This window comes from Lotus japonicus, chromosome 1 (genome assembly GCF_012489685.1).
Source record: "Lotus japonicus ecotype B-129 chromosome 1, LjGifu_v1.2".
NCBI lineage: Eukaryota > Viridiplantae > Streptophyta > Magnoliopsida > Fabales > Fabaceae > Lotus > Lotus japonicus.
In genome coordinates this window covers 112,083,631-112,098,088 of record NC_080041.1, presented here as the reverse complement: position 1 = coordinate 112,098,088, position 14,458 = coordinate 112,083,631, and the positions used below count along the sequence as shown (strand labels likewise).

The 14,458-nt window shown below is 39.0% G+C and overlaps 1 protein-coding gene, 1 long non-coding RNA gene and 1 pseudogene across 6 annotated transcripts; 1 reads left to right on the top strand and 2 right to left on the bottom strand.

Annotated features, from left to right (window-relative positions):
* Positions 1-562: 562 nt before the first annotated feature.
* Positions 563-4,900, bottom strand: LOC130729296 (uncharacterized). Its single transcript, XR_009015954.1, has 8 exons — positions 3,749-4,900; positions 3,446-3,599; positions 3,280-3,354; positions 2,972-3,188; positions 2,775-2,872; positions 1,909-2,021; positions 1,096-1,163; positions 563-768 (listed from the first exon to the last, which is right to left on the bottom strand). It is a non-coding gene; the product is annotated as an uncharacterized LOC130729296 (long non-coding RNA).
* Positions 4,901-4,930: 30 nt separating this feature from the next.
* LOC130729295 (pentatricopeptide repeat-containing protein At5g16420, mitochondrial) lies at positions 4,931-9,684 on the top strand. Of its 5 annotated transcripts, none has more exons than XM_057580997.1 (5): positions 4,931-6,804; positions 6,926-7,006; positions 7,748-7,841; positions 7,936-8,087; positions 8,567-9,683. In XM_057580997.1, exon 1 carries the CDS (start codon positions 5,066-5,068, stop codon positions 6,707-6,709), a length of 1,644 nt encoding a protein of 547 aa, XP_057436980.1. In that variant the 5' UTR covers positions 4,931-5,065; the 3' UTR covers positions 6,710-6,804; positions 6,926-7,006; positions 7,748-7,841; positions 7,936-8,087; positions 8,567-9,683. The 5 variants fall into 5 exon arrangements, with proteins under 5 accessions (XP_057436980.1, XP_057436977.1, XP_057436978.1 ...); XM_057580994.1 differs by having other exon boundaries at positions 7,712-7,841; positions 8,567-9,682; XM_057580995.1 differs by having other exon boundaries at positions 7,712-8,087; positions 8,558-9,684.
* Positions 9,685-10,020: 336 nt separating this feature from the next.
* Positions 10,021-12,364, bottom strand: LOC130719442 (L-type lectin-domain containing receptor kinase IX.1-like; annotated as a pseudogene).
* Between the last annotated feature and the right edge of the window lie 2,094 nt (positions 12,365-14,458).

Sequence of the window (14,458 nt, the reverse complement as noted above, 5' to 3'; positions counted from 1 at the left end):
CCACTTCATGTGCAGAAGAACAAAGATTGTTGAATAGAAAGATAAATGATGCACAGGAAAGACTATGAGGCTATGGCATTCCTACAAGCACTAAAATCTAGTAGTGTTTATACATTCATAGTCTGATCATTTCAAGTGCTCAAACACTACTACAGAAAATGCCTTTTGCCACGGTTCTGCACGCCCTTTCGCCACGGTTTAACCGTGGCGATAGCTTGCGGTTCAAGGGTGACCCGTGGCAATTGCTTCGCCTGTAACCACGGGTCGTAGTTGGTAACCGTGGCAATAGAGGCCACATATTGCCACGGTTACGCACATAACCGTGGCAATAGATGGTCTCTATTGCCACGGTTACGTACTTAACCGTGGCAATATGTGGTGGCAATAGAGGCCACATATTGCCACGGTTACATAACCGTTGCAATAGAGACCACGTAGTCAACTACCCAATTGCATCAATAATTGCAGCCACAATTTCATAAAAAGTAACTTAGACTAATTGCAGCCACCAACTTTCATAAAAAGTAACTGAGAATAATTGCAGCCACCAAATTTCATTAAAAGTAACCTCAACAATGTAGCAGCTTGGACTAGTGACAAAAATGAATTGAAAATATGTCATCTACCTCACTAATTACGTCTATTTACATATTATTATGTGACATGGAACCGTGGAGCTCTGCTTGGACTAATATTCGAAGACTTTGCTACCTTTCTTTTACTTCTCGTTCGATATAAGACATTGTCGGTATCTAAAACATATGACACCTAACAACATGCAAAAGGTGTCGTTAAGAAAATGTAAGGACTGGCAGTTCAAAAACACAATCCAACATAATTACTTTAATCAAATGCATAATCAGCAAGATGTGCAAAATAACTACAAAGATGGAAAAAAAAAGTAAAGGACATAGAGATATGAGAAAGAGATTGTGATACTAAAATGGGATGCCCTGCTAGAGGTCAAACTCATACACTCTAAATAATCTACATGTAACTGATAACTTTGCCTCTTAACAAGAAGAATTACTCAGTTAAAGTGAATAAAGACATATATTGACAAAATATGTAGAAGTAACAATTGATATTCAATACCTTCGAAGAACTGCAAGCTATCTCACACTCCAGACCATTAAAAATTTGTAGTCCTTCCATAGCCTAGCCTGAAAAAGTAAGACAGCTAAAATTTCAAATATTTGCAAGTCATTTTACTCAACCACTATCTCTATTAGTTCCCTCTTAACTATATAATTTATTCAGCCCATTAACAAAATCATTATCATTACAAATCTAGCCTTTTCCCACTAGGTCGGGCAGCTACATGCATCAACCTTCACCAAAATGCTTCAGAGGAAAATACAACTTTGATTTTTAAAATCAATTAAGAATCAAGTAAGCCACATATTTGACAAACATTTTAAACCTAATGATCATCAAAGATCTTTCTTTTTCTATGGTGTTTACCTATAAATTCAGCAAACAAGATGCACTCAAATAAGATAAATATATGAATATGATGACATGGCAAATCGGGTCAATTCGAGTTTAAGAAAACCATGATTTATTTGAGATTCTAGACCTTGGAGCCAAGATGCACTCTCCACTAGCAAAAAGAAGTTCAAAAAACAATAGGCAAATGAAAAGAAGTACTAGAAAACTTTTTCCATTACAAGATGCACATCTACATCAACTCATATGAAGTTGTGAAGCACTATAAAGGAAATAACAGTACATGTATCTATGACTATAACCATATCATGTCTTATTTTCCTAACTCTTTCCATTGTAGGGCTTTACCCACAATAATAATCATGTAAATCATTCAATCATTAAACCAAAAATTAGAACAAATCACATTTAGCATTCTAAATAAATAAGAATATTTGATTAGGAAAGAAAAGGAAGCACCTTCATGAGAGTTTGAAGAAGGCAGGTGCTAGAACAACAGAAGACAAATATGGAGTTTGAAGAAACTAAACACTGCTTGGCAACACACAGCTCTGCTGTATATAAACATTTACCTGCAACTTACACACATCATGCCTTTGAAATTCAAATCCGAAATTAGATCACGAAAAGGGTATGAATCACCTTATTTTTATAAATATCATCACAAATTTGAAACAACATATCAAACTGTGATATCAGTTCTGATTTTGTTGGTCATATCTTAGTTTTAATGAGTTACTAGCATACTTTCACTATCAAGAAAACGAAAACATGTACATGCTCTTAAAAACAAATAACATGCATATTATCAAAACCTATCCAAAATGACATTTAAGCATAATCAAAACAAACCAAACCTAAGTTCAGCAGCCTATATCACCACCTGATAAAATGATCTCTAAAGTTCATTAAATATACCCACCTACCTTTATTTATACTATATTGCAGAAGTGTGTGCGTGTGCTCCCTCAGTCAAATGAACTTTAGAAAACCTGGGATATTGTCTGAAAGAGAAAAACAAACTTCAGCTCGTGTTAGTACAACATACGTCTGTTCTTTAAATCTTCATTAAGCTAGATCAGCTTTTCCATGGGTAAATAGCATGCATTGCCAGCATATTAGACAGACTCAGTAGAATAATTGTCCTAATCAAGACCTATCTGCTATCTTTCTCTTTGATTTCTTAGGATTTAAGGACAGATTAAACATGATCATGTGAAACTCAAACACTTCAGAATTCAGAAAACTCCTTGAAAGTTTTCCGATTACAAGTCATTGAAGAAACACTTTTTTGGTTCTTGTCTATCTGGTCATAATTAACGCACCATTCTGTAATCAAATCACATATGAATCACTCCTCTACAAGTCATTGAAGAAAAACTTTTTTGGCTCTTGTCTTTCTGGTCATAATTAACGCACCATTCTGTAAAAGAAGTAAAAAGACCAAAATTTATAATGTGAAAAGATATGAAAATGTTAATCAAGAAAACTTATATGTAGATACTAGTTCTTTTTTACTTACCTTGGGTAGGGATTCAATATAGCTTTCAGGGATCTCCATCTCCGATAGGGTCTGTGCATTTATGGCCATCACCACATCAGATGAACCCTCTGCAGGAACCTTAGGTGTAGGACCACTTGTCATCATTTTTTCTCTTTGAACTATCTTTATCTGCATCATCTGCATCTTGTGATACATAGTAGAACTCATTCTGGTCTTTGAAGTTATCTGGACAATCCTGCTCATCATCAGCAAGTTTTTTTAAGAGCTAACAACCTATTGAGACTTATCTATAGAAAAATAATGATCATTTTGGTTAGTGATCTTACAATAAGCATGTTGTCAAGGTTTCTTAAGGCAGGGATATTCATATGGAGATCTGTTCGTTGTCGCGTTGTCATAATCTATTCATTCAAAGATGAGGATCAATCATATAACAACTATCATAGGGACAATAAGGAACATAGGAAAAATAGGGTGAGTGAGGAGGGTTACCTCCATGCTGGATCCATCTTTTGATTTTTGTTTAGTAGGACCATCTCAACAACATAATTTGTCACTAATAGAAGCCAATCAATTTCCTTTCTCCATCTGGCTCTCCTCTCGGGCAGCATCGACTCTAGGCGCTTTTGTTCACCAAAAACAGCAGCTGCATTCTCAGCAAGAAAACAATGAGAAACTGACAAGAGCTATTTGAAACATTTCTTCTATCAAGAGCTCATGAAAATGGAAGTAACATCATAATGTTTATCCATCATGATTCAAGCAGCATATAAAGAAAGTAAAAAGTCAACATACCAGCAAGGTTTGGGAATGCATTTGACAGTGCCAGAGCTGATGAAACACCCTTTCCTCCACCAGACATATCCTCCCCCAATAGCAATTCTCTCCGTCATCTATTCCATTTCTGAATTGCTGAAGCTTAGTTATATTTATAGACACGAACTGCAAACACCAATTAAAGACTAAACCCAGAACTCATACTTCTCTATGCAATCTTACGGTTCAGTATTTCCAACATTAACAGTGAGGTAAGTGGTGCAGGCTAAGAAAAACAAAATAACAAAACTGCTGATAAACATATAAAGAAACAGAACATCTAAGCGTTAGATATAGAGATAGAGAAAGAAAATGGATACCTAAAATGACTCAACAATCAATGAAGGACGGTAACGACACGGCAGAGAGAGCGTGACAGAGAACCCTAGTGATGGAGAACGACTGATAGAGAACAGCGACTTGGACGGAGAACGAAGACTTTGTCGGAGTGGGTGACGAAGTTGCAAGGTGTGGTGCGACTTCGATGGAAGAGAAGGCCCAAGCGTCGAGAGGGACTGCAACCCTAGGTGAATGGCGTGAACAGAACAGATCGGAGCTTAAAATCAAAAATAGATTTCTGTTACGTCCTTCTCTCGCCTCTCCGTCAACATCGTTCAACTGCCGCTCGCTCAGCCGCAGTTGCAGCCTCCTCTTTTCTCCACGAAGCTTCCTCTGCGGCTCGCTCTGTCTCAGAATTATCCGCACTAAATTCGCTGGTGGGAGAGAGGGACAGGTCGATGAAGAGTGGGAGGGAAGGACAGGGAAACGAGAGAGGGACGGGAACAGATTGAAGCTTCGTCGGCAGGTTGATGGAGTGTGGAGAGTGGGATAGAGCGTGGGAGGGAGAGGGTTTGCAAAGCTTTAGGGTTTTCTTCTCAAAAAAATTGGAGAAAATTTCTATTGTCACGGTCCCTAAAAAAAATAATCAAATATTATACCCTATTACCACGGTTCCGCTTATAACCGTGGCAATTGAGCTTTTGCCACGGTTCCGCCTATAACCGTGGCAATTGAGGCGTGGTAAAATGTCATTTTTGTAGTAGTGAAAGCAAAGACAATGTGCAAAAGTCTTGCACAAGTCTCCACTAAGGTATGATCTCCCAAGTCCAAGAAGGCAAAACTCAAATAGTTCGGAGCTCAAAGTTTCACTAATCCAGAAGATGTTATCTGACTTCCACTTCTGTGCAAAGAAAATCTAAAAGAGAATGTTGCTAACATTTCTCATTTTATATATATGTTCAAACCAAACAAAGTCTTAGTTTAACTTAATCCCAATCTGAAAACCTTGTAGCACCAATGCTTCACTCCCCGATGTCCCGTCCCAGCCGTATCCTCCCCACCCAACACAACCTCCTCCAATTCTCCACTTCTGCCGCCGCCATCGCCGCCAATACTGCCGCTGCGCCGACCACCCTCCCTGAATCATACACCATTCAGCCCCCAATCAAACCCTGGCCCCACCGCCTCCACCCAAAACTCCTCGCCTCCCTCATCTCCCGCCAACACGACCCCCACCTCTCCCTCCAAATCTTCCGCCACGCCCAAACCCACCACCGCGCCTCCTCCCACCACCCTCTCCCCTACCGTGCCATCTTCCTCAAACTCTCCCGCGCCCGCTGCTTCCCTGAAATGGAGTCCCTCCTCTCCACCCTCCCCCGCCATTCGCCGCAGCAGTTCCTCGATCACTGCGGTGAGGACCCGCTCGTAACCGCCATCCGCGGTTACGGTCTCGCCGGAAAGCCCGACTCCGCACTCCGGACCTTCCTGAGGATCGAATCGCGGCTCGGGATTCGACCCTCAGTGAGGTTACTCAACGCATTGCTCAATGCGTTGGTTCAGAACAAGCGTCACCGCTTGGCGCATTCGGTGTTCAAGAACTCTAGAACAAGGTTTGGGGTTTCCCCTAATGTGGTTAGTTGTAACATTTTGCTTAAGGCCCTTTGTAAGGTGAATGAGGTTGAGGTTGCGGTTAGGGTTTTGGATGAGATGCTTGGGATGGGTTTGGTTCCCAATGTGGTTAGTTACACCACTGTTATGGGGGGTTATGCTTGGAGGGGTGACATGGATGGTGCCATGAGGGTTTTAGGTGAGGTTTTGGATAAAGGGTGGGCGCCGGATGCGACTACTTACACTGTTTTGGTGGATGGGTTTTGTAGGCAAGGGAGGTTGGTGGCTGCAATTAAGGTGATGGATGATATGGAGGAGAATGGAGTTCAGCCCAATGAGGTTACTTATGGTGTTATGATTGAAGCTTATTGCAAATGGAAGAAGCCTGGGGAGGCGGTTAACTTGCTTGAGGACATGGTTAGGAAGGGTCATGTTCCGAGTTCGGGGCTGTGTTGTAAGGTTGTTGATGTGCTGTGTGAGGAAGGGAATGTGGAGAGAGCTTGTGAGGTGTGGAGGGTTTTGAGGAAGATTTGTGGCTCTGATAATACCGTGGCGAGTACGCTCATACATTGGCTTTGCAAGAAGGGGAAGGTGCTGGAAGCGAGGAATGTGTTTGAAGAATTTGAGGGTGGCTCGGTCGCTAGTCTCTTGACGTATAACACTTTGATTGCAGGATTGTGTGAGAGAGGAGAGCTTTGTGAGGCGGCAAGACTGTGGGATGACATGGTGGAGAAGGGTCGTGCTCCTAATGCTTTTACCTATAACTTGTTGATTAATGGGTTCTGTAAGGTTGGAAATGCAAAGGAGGGCATCAGAATTCTGGAGGAGATGTGTGAAAATGGTTGTTTGCCTAACAAATCAACCTACTCAATATTGATTGAGGGCCTTTTGCTTTCAGGAGGAATGAATCAAGAAATCAACAAGGTAGTTGCACTGGCCATGTCCACAGGAGTTGATGGTGAATTGTGGGATCTTTTGGTAAAGCATGTTGTAGGTAATTTAGATATCAATGCGACTGAGCTTGATAGGATATTGATACCGAATGCAGTGTGATAATGTAAACTCCTTGGGGTATGCTGTTGTGTCTGATCTTTGGAAGGTGATGGCAGAAGGAGATTAAAAACTGAGGGCTGTTTATCCATTTAGAGGTATTCTCATAGCTCAGTACTTTCCAGTTAGTAAACTTATCGTGTTAATCATTTGACTGGAAGCTATTTCTTTGATTTTTTTTATCATTCATTCAACATGACTAATATCCTTGATTTGCAGGACAAGATATTTCATATATACTTATACCACAGTCTCGGCTGGAATGCAAGAAAATTTGGAAGTTGTGACCATACCTCGCCTGTATGTTGTCTTACCTGTTTGCTCTTCCCCTGCCCCAGTTCCCATATTTATGAAAAATTTAGTCCCTTTAGCTTGTAGTCAGCTGCTTATGTATAATGCCAACTGAGATTAGTTCATCCAGTAATGATGCTGGAAAGTCTTAGGTTCAGTTCTTGCTGACACTGATGTCCCTAATTGGTTGATGATTTGTAAATATTTAATATGCCTCAGTCTCTTATCTACTTCTCAACTTTTATTAATCAAAATGAAAAAAATAACTGCCTATCTTTGATGAAATGAAAAGGGAAGAACATATTGTAGGATGAAGAAAAGAAATTACCTAACCATTCATAAATAACTAACTAGATAGCATGTATTCAAGTGATTGAAAGTTCTTAATATTGCAACCTACAGCTAGATGCTTGTTTTGTTCAATCTAGCTATAGTATTGTAAAGAAACGGGAATAATACAATTGAAAGCAACTACAAGTTTATGCAACGATTTTCTATTTAAATGAATTAGTAAATACTAAATACACATATGAAAATGAACCTGGACTACTTTGAATCATTAAAAATTACATACATTTGCTAATTTATTTTTAACTACCTGGTTCTGCTGGAAGAAAATATTTGAAGTGCTGCTCAAATACCAGGATCAGTATATTAAGCGTACTTAAACAATTCTTCCAAGATTTTTCACTTACCCATGTTGCTTCCTTGTAGATATTTCACTTGCCAATGTTGCTTAGTTATTTCCAGGCTTTTGCCATGTTGAAGCTGCTTCACTATTTTCTTATATGTGCTCTGCTGCAATTCTTCGATCATTTAATGGTGTCTTCGCAATCATATGCAGGTTAATTCTAATGACATAATATCTCACCATTTTCTGATATGTGCTCTGCTGCAATTCTTCGATCAATTAATGGTGTTTTAGCAATCGTATGCAGGTTAATTCTAATGACATAATATCTCACTTGAAACAACACTTGATGATGGAAAGTCGATGATTCCTGCAATGGTCCTCTCCTGGTTTCTCCCCTGAACTAGACAGAGTTCTCCTTGGATGAAAATCAAATCTCTCATTCATTTTCTGGATCTGGTAATTTCTCATATAAATAATAAATATGCCTACTTTCAATTATTTACCTCATTTCTCATTTCCGTCATCTTAAATTGAACTCGACTGCTTAGCGTTAGAGCTGAATATCTAATTGTAGCCTTGTAGGCATGCCCTGTTTTGCACCTGAAAGTGAGGTCAGATAGAATTTGAATTAAATCTATCTAAATGTGTGATAATTGCTACCTAGACAATCTATGGTTCTGTCTATCCACTATACCCATTATTGTATAAATCTCATGTGCATCACACTAAATAGAAAATGGATTCAAATTATTTTGTCAGTGAGACCCTCGTGAAATTCATTTAATAATCAAGTAGTGTGTGTGTGTGTGTGTTACAAGTATTTCACTTAGAAGCTTTCCTTTACAACAACTCATTTAGACCTCTTATATCATTTCCAATGTAAGACATGCTTGTTTTCACCAATATTTTTTTCACTTATTTCCTAGTTTCTGTAGACTGTAGAGCACCCCGCCGTTGGGAAGAACTCGGATTTCTCAAAGCTTCAAGCAATTGATGATTATGAGGATGGAAGTAGAAGAATGGGAAGTGAGGAGAGGAAGGAAGAAAAACAATGGCATTCTTGCAAGGATAAAAAGCAAGAGAAGGGACATTCTCGTGATTTAAGTGGCAGGAAGAGAAATGTGATGTTCAAAGCTGGAAAGTCCTGTAAAAGAGAAATGTTAATGCTTTGAAGTTTGAAGTCGGAGTGCTTTGTCAAGTAGAAAGGGAAAAAAATGAAGTATGTCGTAGGAAAAAAATGGTTCTCTCATATATATATATATATAGAAAGTATTGAGAAACAACTCCTCTCTACGTGGGTAAAGTAACCTATCAGGCAGAATAAATCTGAAACTATAGCAAAAACCTCGAAAAGCCCCGAAAACACCAAAGCGCTTAAACAAGCCAAACCCCTAGCGTCTACCCCACTGATTAGGTTCCCATTAAAATTGAAAAATGACGACAAGTTCAACTGACAAGGAAGCCGCTTGACACCCACAAACAGAGACCCAAGTCAGCCGAGCAACTAAAAACCCACCAAAAATACCCCAACAAAGTGTTATAGATCAAATACACATAACCTAAAGAAAAAAACAGATAGATAACGACAGAAGCCGCCAAGAGATCAGCGTCATCGAAAACTCTCCGACACTTCCAGATCTACGTACGCAACAGCAAAAATCTCAAGGAAACCTTTGGTCTGTTCTTTTTATCGGTTATTCTTTTAGGAAAATATATGTTTTCTTTGTTAGTAGTTAAATAATAAAGTCAAAGCAGTAGAAAAGTAGAGCAAATTATGTATCCATATTATCTATAAAACTGAAATTCAGGAAATTAGGAAAGTAATGTACAGTTAACAATACTGCAATTCCAAAATGAACTCCATTAGCCATATGCAACCACTGATACTGCATTTTCTTTCTAAAATGGAACACCTAAGAACCTTCGATTCGACTTGAAAATACATCGTGACCCCACTTCAGTCTTCAACTATTGCCTCGCGCCCTCGCAATCTAGCTAGATCTACTATTTAGTGTCCAAGCTCCTTAGTTTAACCTAGAAATATTGGTAACACAAAAATAAAGCACTAATTAGGAAATGTTGTGTTCAGTCTTCATCACCTCCACCTTTAAATAGAAATAAAAATTGAAGAAAAAGAAATGAGTGAGTGATATGATAGGAAAATAAGAGAGAGAAATAGAAAAAAAAAATGTGTGGAAATTAAATGGAAGATAAAGTGAGATGTTAATGTATCAAAATTGTATGTGAGGCTATGGATAAAAAAAAAGAAATTAAAAGAGAAAAAAGGTGGAGCTGGGAAAGAACAGAAAATGCCTATGAGTGTATCAAAGTTGCAAATAAATGTGATAATAGAAGTTATACCAGCATGATATCGTTGAGGTGGTATCAATCAATGACCAATGTGAAGGCTTGTGGTTATGGATGGTTCTACCGAGCTTACAGATGGTATAGGAGCATTGAGTCGCGACCGGCCTCTTTAGAGGAAGGTTAGGCATGGTAGCCTCGAAATTCAGCACTTGAATTGCCTGTCGTATTGACGGTCTAAGATTTACGTCAGGGTGAGAACACCACAGTCCAACAATCATCAAACACTCAACCTGTTTCAAATCAAAATCCTTCTGCAAACTCTCATCCATAGCCATAACCACCTCTCCTCTGCCATAATGATCCCAAACCCACTGAATCAACCCCTTTTGATCTCCATCTCTATCTTCCATCACATGAACAGCTTTTTTCCCTGTAGTAATCTCCAAAGCAACCACCCCAAAGCTATACACATCTGACTCTTTGCTTGCCCTTCCTGTGCTCACATATTCTGGAGCCATGTAGCCCAATGTTCCAGCAAGCCCAGTTATTTGCGGGCCCAGTTCATGGTCCATGAGCTTCGCCAGTCCAAAGTCACTAAGTTTCACATTAAAACTAGAATCTAGCATACCATTGCTTGACTTGATATCTCTATGGACCACACATCTTTCCCATTCTTCATGTAAATAAAGCACTGCAGAGGCCAATCCAAGAGCTATCTTGTGCCTCACGCTCCAAGCGAGGCGTGTTAGGCTCTTACTGAATAAATGACAGTCAAGGCTTCCATTTGGCATGAACTCATATACAAGAAGGAACTCGCCTCGGTCATGGCACCAACCAATTAGTCTCACAAGATTCCGGTGCCGGAGTTGGCTAATGACTTTCACCTCTGTTAGATATATTAGGCCAATGTGGGACTCTAACACACCCCCTGTGTAGAACATTTGGAGCGTGGAATGAAACGGGTGGCCTAAATATGGGAGGTCTCCACAACAAATAGATCTAAGATAGGGGCTCAGGCCCATGGTCAAACAACCATTGGCTCTGATACCATATTAGCCATTAGGAGGCCTAACTCAACCCAAAAGCTAGCTCAAGAGTTAAGGTTTGCATAACCATATATAAGCAATTGCTTGACCACATCTCTAGCCAATGTGAGACTCTAACAAGATACTCTTTCTTCCCTTGTTTTGACCCTTTTGAGATTCTCTTCACAGTAACTGTTAAGTCTGAATCAGTAAAGTAGCCTCAGTAAACTGCTTCAAACCCTCCTTGGCCGAGTTTCCGGTCTCTGGAGAAGTTATTGGTAGCGGAAGCGAGTTCTATGTGGGAGAATCTCCCTGGCCCTGCTCCTTTTTCAATGTCATCATCATTGATTGATGTTAAATTGATGGTTTCTTCTTTTCTGTTTTTCTTTCTCTTCCTCCAAAATAATGCATATGTTGCAATTGCAATTATGGCCAGCAGTACTATAACACCACAAGAAACAGGTACAATCACAACTAATCTTGTCTTCTTTGTATTACTTTCACTACTACTTTCCAATGTGGAGTTGAACTCCCATGATAGAAGATTATGCTTTTCGGTGACCGTACCTGTTGCTGCGGAAAATCCTACCGTGACCCATTAAGGAAGCACCTTACTCAAATCAATTTGATACGAAAGACTTGTTTTTCTTCAGGATCAGAGGTGGTCTGGTATTTCCATGACACTGATAAATTTTGTGTTGCAGAATTGTAGCTAATTGATACATCAGCAGTGGCTGTGCTGTGTAAGCTAGCATTCCATGGTGTCCATTTTGATGAAATAATTGAGTTATTGTTGATTCCCACATGCTGCACCGTTTCATTAAATTCAGGATTTGGGTATGAATCGAACTCCACATGAACAATTTGGCTATGGGATGATGAAAACATAGTTGCTGTGTTGAATAGGCCAAGAAAGCCACCAGCAGAATTTGGAGGGATTTCAAATCCAACTGGAGCAAGGAAGAAGGCAAGTCCATGACCATACCTAGATAGACCTTTAGTGTCAATAATGAAGGTGTAATGTGTTGTGAAGTTAGTGAGTTGACCTGTGTCTGAGTCCCAAAGCAACACTTTTTGAGCATAGATTGCCCATCCAACTTGACTTATATACGCTTCATAAAGGTTAAATTCAACTTCTCCTTCAATATTTCCTGCAGATCCTAGGTAGCGTATGTTTGGACCACCAGGGCTGGAATTGGGAAATTTGAAGTGAATTGAATTGGCATGGAAAGTGAAAGAAATGAAGGGCAAGAAGAAGAGTGCAAGGATATATGAATAGCTGAATCTGGCACTGGAAGCCATAAGTTGAGTTTGTAGTGTGATCACTGATCAGAAAGGTTGAGATTGGACAGTTGAATAATGTCTTCATATACAGACAACATGATTTTTGTTAAAAATGGTTGCTTCAAATGACAACTAGATAACAGTATAATAGAAAAAGGTCAAAGGTAAAATCACATGGAGCTGGTTCAAACAATGATATGATAATTAAGTAACAAAACGACTAACGTGATAAAAAATGTGCGTTACAAAATACTGTTCTAATGTTCTTTGAAAATTAAATAAAATAAGAAGTGATGTTGGAAAAGGTCTAATTAAAAACATAATTAACATATATTGATTTGGTACGGCTATCAGGGAAATTGCAAAGGAATTGAGTTAGCCGGAAAAGTATAATAAAGTAAGGGCAAGATAAAGATAGGAAGGAAACTAGTTCGTCTCAAACCAATTTCAGGTGCTTTTACTTTCTTGTGTTCTAAACAACTCTTTCATCTTGTGAATTGGTGTTTCTCACAATCTCTGTTATTCAACAATCTTTTATATTACTTCGAGTGTACTGTTCACTTTCAAATTGCGTATCAAGTCCTGTGAGCTTTTTTTTGTTTTGACGGTCCCGTGTGAGCTTTTTATTATATAATGCTAGTTAATATATATATATATATATATATATATATATATATTTGGACTTAAGAAAAAAAATCTTTTTTTTATACATCGAAAAAGTCATATTTTTCTTCTTCTTTCATAATAAGAAAAGGCTTAATTGCAGTTTTGATCCCTGATGTATTGTTATTGTGCGATTTGGGTCCCTTATATTCAAAACGAGCGATTTTAATCCCTCATCTTCCATTCTGTGAAAATTGAGCCCCTCCGTCAAGTTGACATCCAAAATTAAACGGAAATTGCTGAGGTGGCATTACTATTTACACCATCTTAACCTATCTTTGCTAATTACACCACTTTAATAACACATCAGTAAATTCTTTAAAAAAAAATTAACACATTAGTAAACAAAAATGAAAACAAATAAAACAACTTAATTAAAAAACCAAATTAAAATCAGAATAGAACAAAATATAACTTAAAAAAAGTCCAAATCAATTCATCTTCTTCCTTGGTTAAAAAAAAAAAAAACTTCTTCCTCAACGTTCTGCATTCTGCATCCCTTCACCATAGCCATAGCCACAACCACCAAGCTCTACCATACACAGTCAACGCCAAGCCACCACCACTTTCTTGTCAACCCACTATCTTCTTCTCCCTCAGATCTGAACATGCTCCTCTCCATTACAAAACCCACATCCACAAAATCCACATTAACTATTTCTGACGAGGAAAAGAAAAATAGAACTCAAGAGAGAGAGAACCGAATATCATGGAAGGGAAGGGAAGATTGGAGATGATGACGAAGAGGATTGGCAAGGCGGCTCCTCTAGTGCTCGCGGCAGTTTCCGCGACAGCGGTTGTGGCGGCAAGGAGCGGCGGCGCAGTGGAGATGGAACGGCAGTTTCCCTGGCGCAGCGGCATCAATGAAGGAAGCTTCACAACAGTCGGACTTGACATAGACCTTCGATGGGGAGTCGGGGAGGACGACGGTTGTTGCAGCGTTTGTAGTGGTTGTGACCGCGGTGAAGCTTAGGGGCTGGGCAATAGAGGACGACGACAAGGTTCAGGGAGAGTTTCCAGCTATGTCTGCAAGGAATTTCTATGTTTCTAGAATTTTACCTTCTCCCCTCTTTCTGGGTTCCCTGCAAAGATTTTTATTGATGTTGTTCTTGATGAAGTTGTTGATCTGTTAAAGAAAATAACTTGAAGATTCAATTTTTGTTTGTTTCTGGAATTGATGTTAATTTGAAACCCTTTATGGGTTGTTTTACTTTGAAGCAGGGAGAAAATTGTTGATTCATCCCGTTTTTTAGATAGTTTGGGTTTGATTCAACATCTGTGGGCTTTAATTTACTGTGTAAGATTTGATTTCAAATTCATGGTATTGGATGAAGAGGGAAGAAGAAGAAGGGAGGCGTGGTGGTGCTGTGTAAAGGGTTGAAGAAGATAAAAAGTTAAAAAAAATTAAATTAAAAGAAAAAAGAAATATTTTTAAAGGAGAAGAAAATTATGTGACATGTCATCCTAGTGGCGTGCAACGTCATGGCCACGTCAGTTAAAGATGCCACATCAACAACTTCCGTTTAATTTTGGAAGGCAACTTAACGG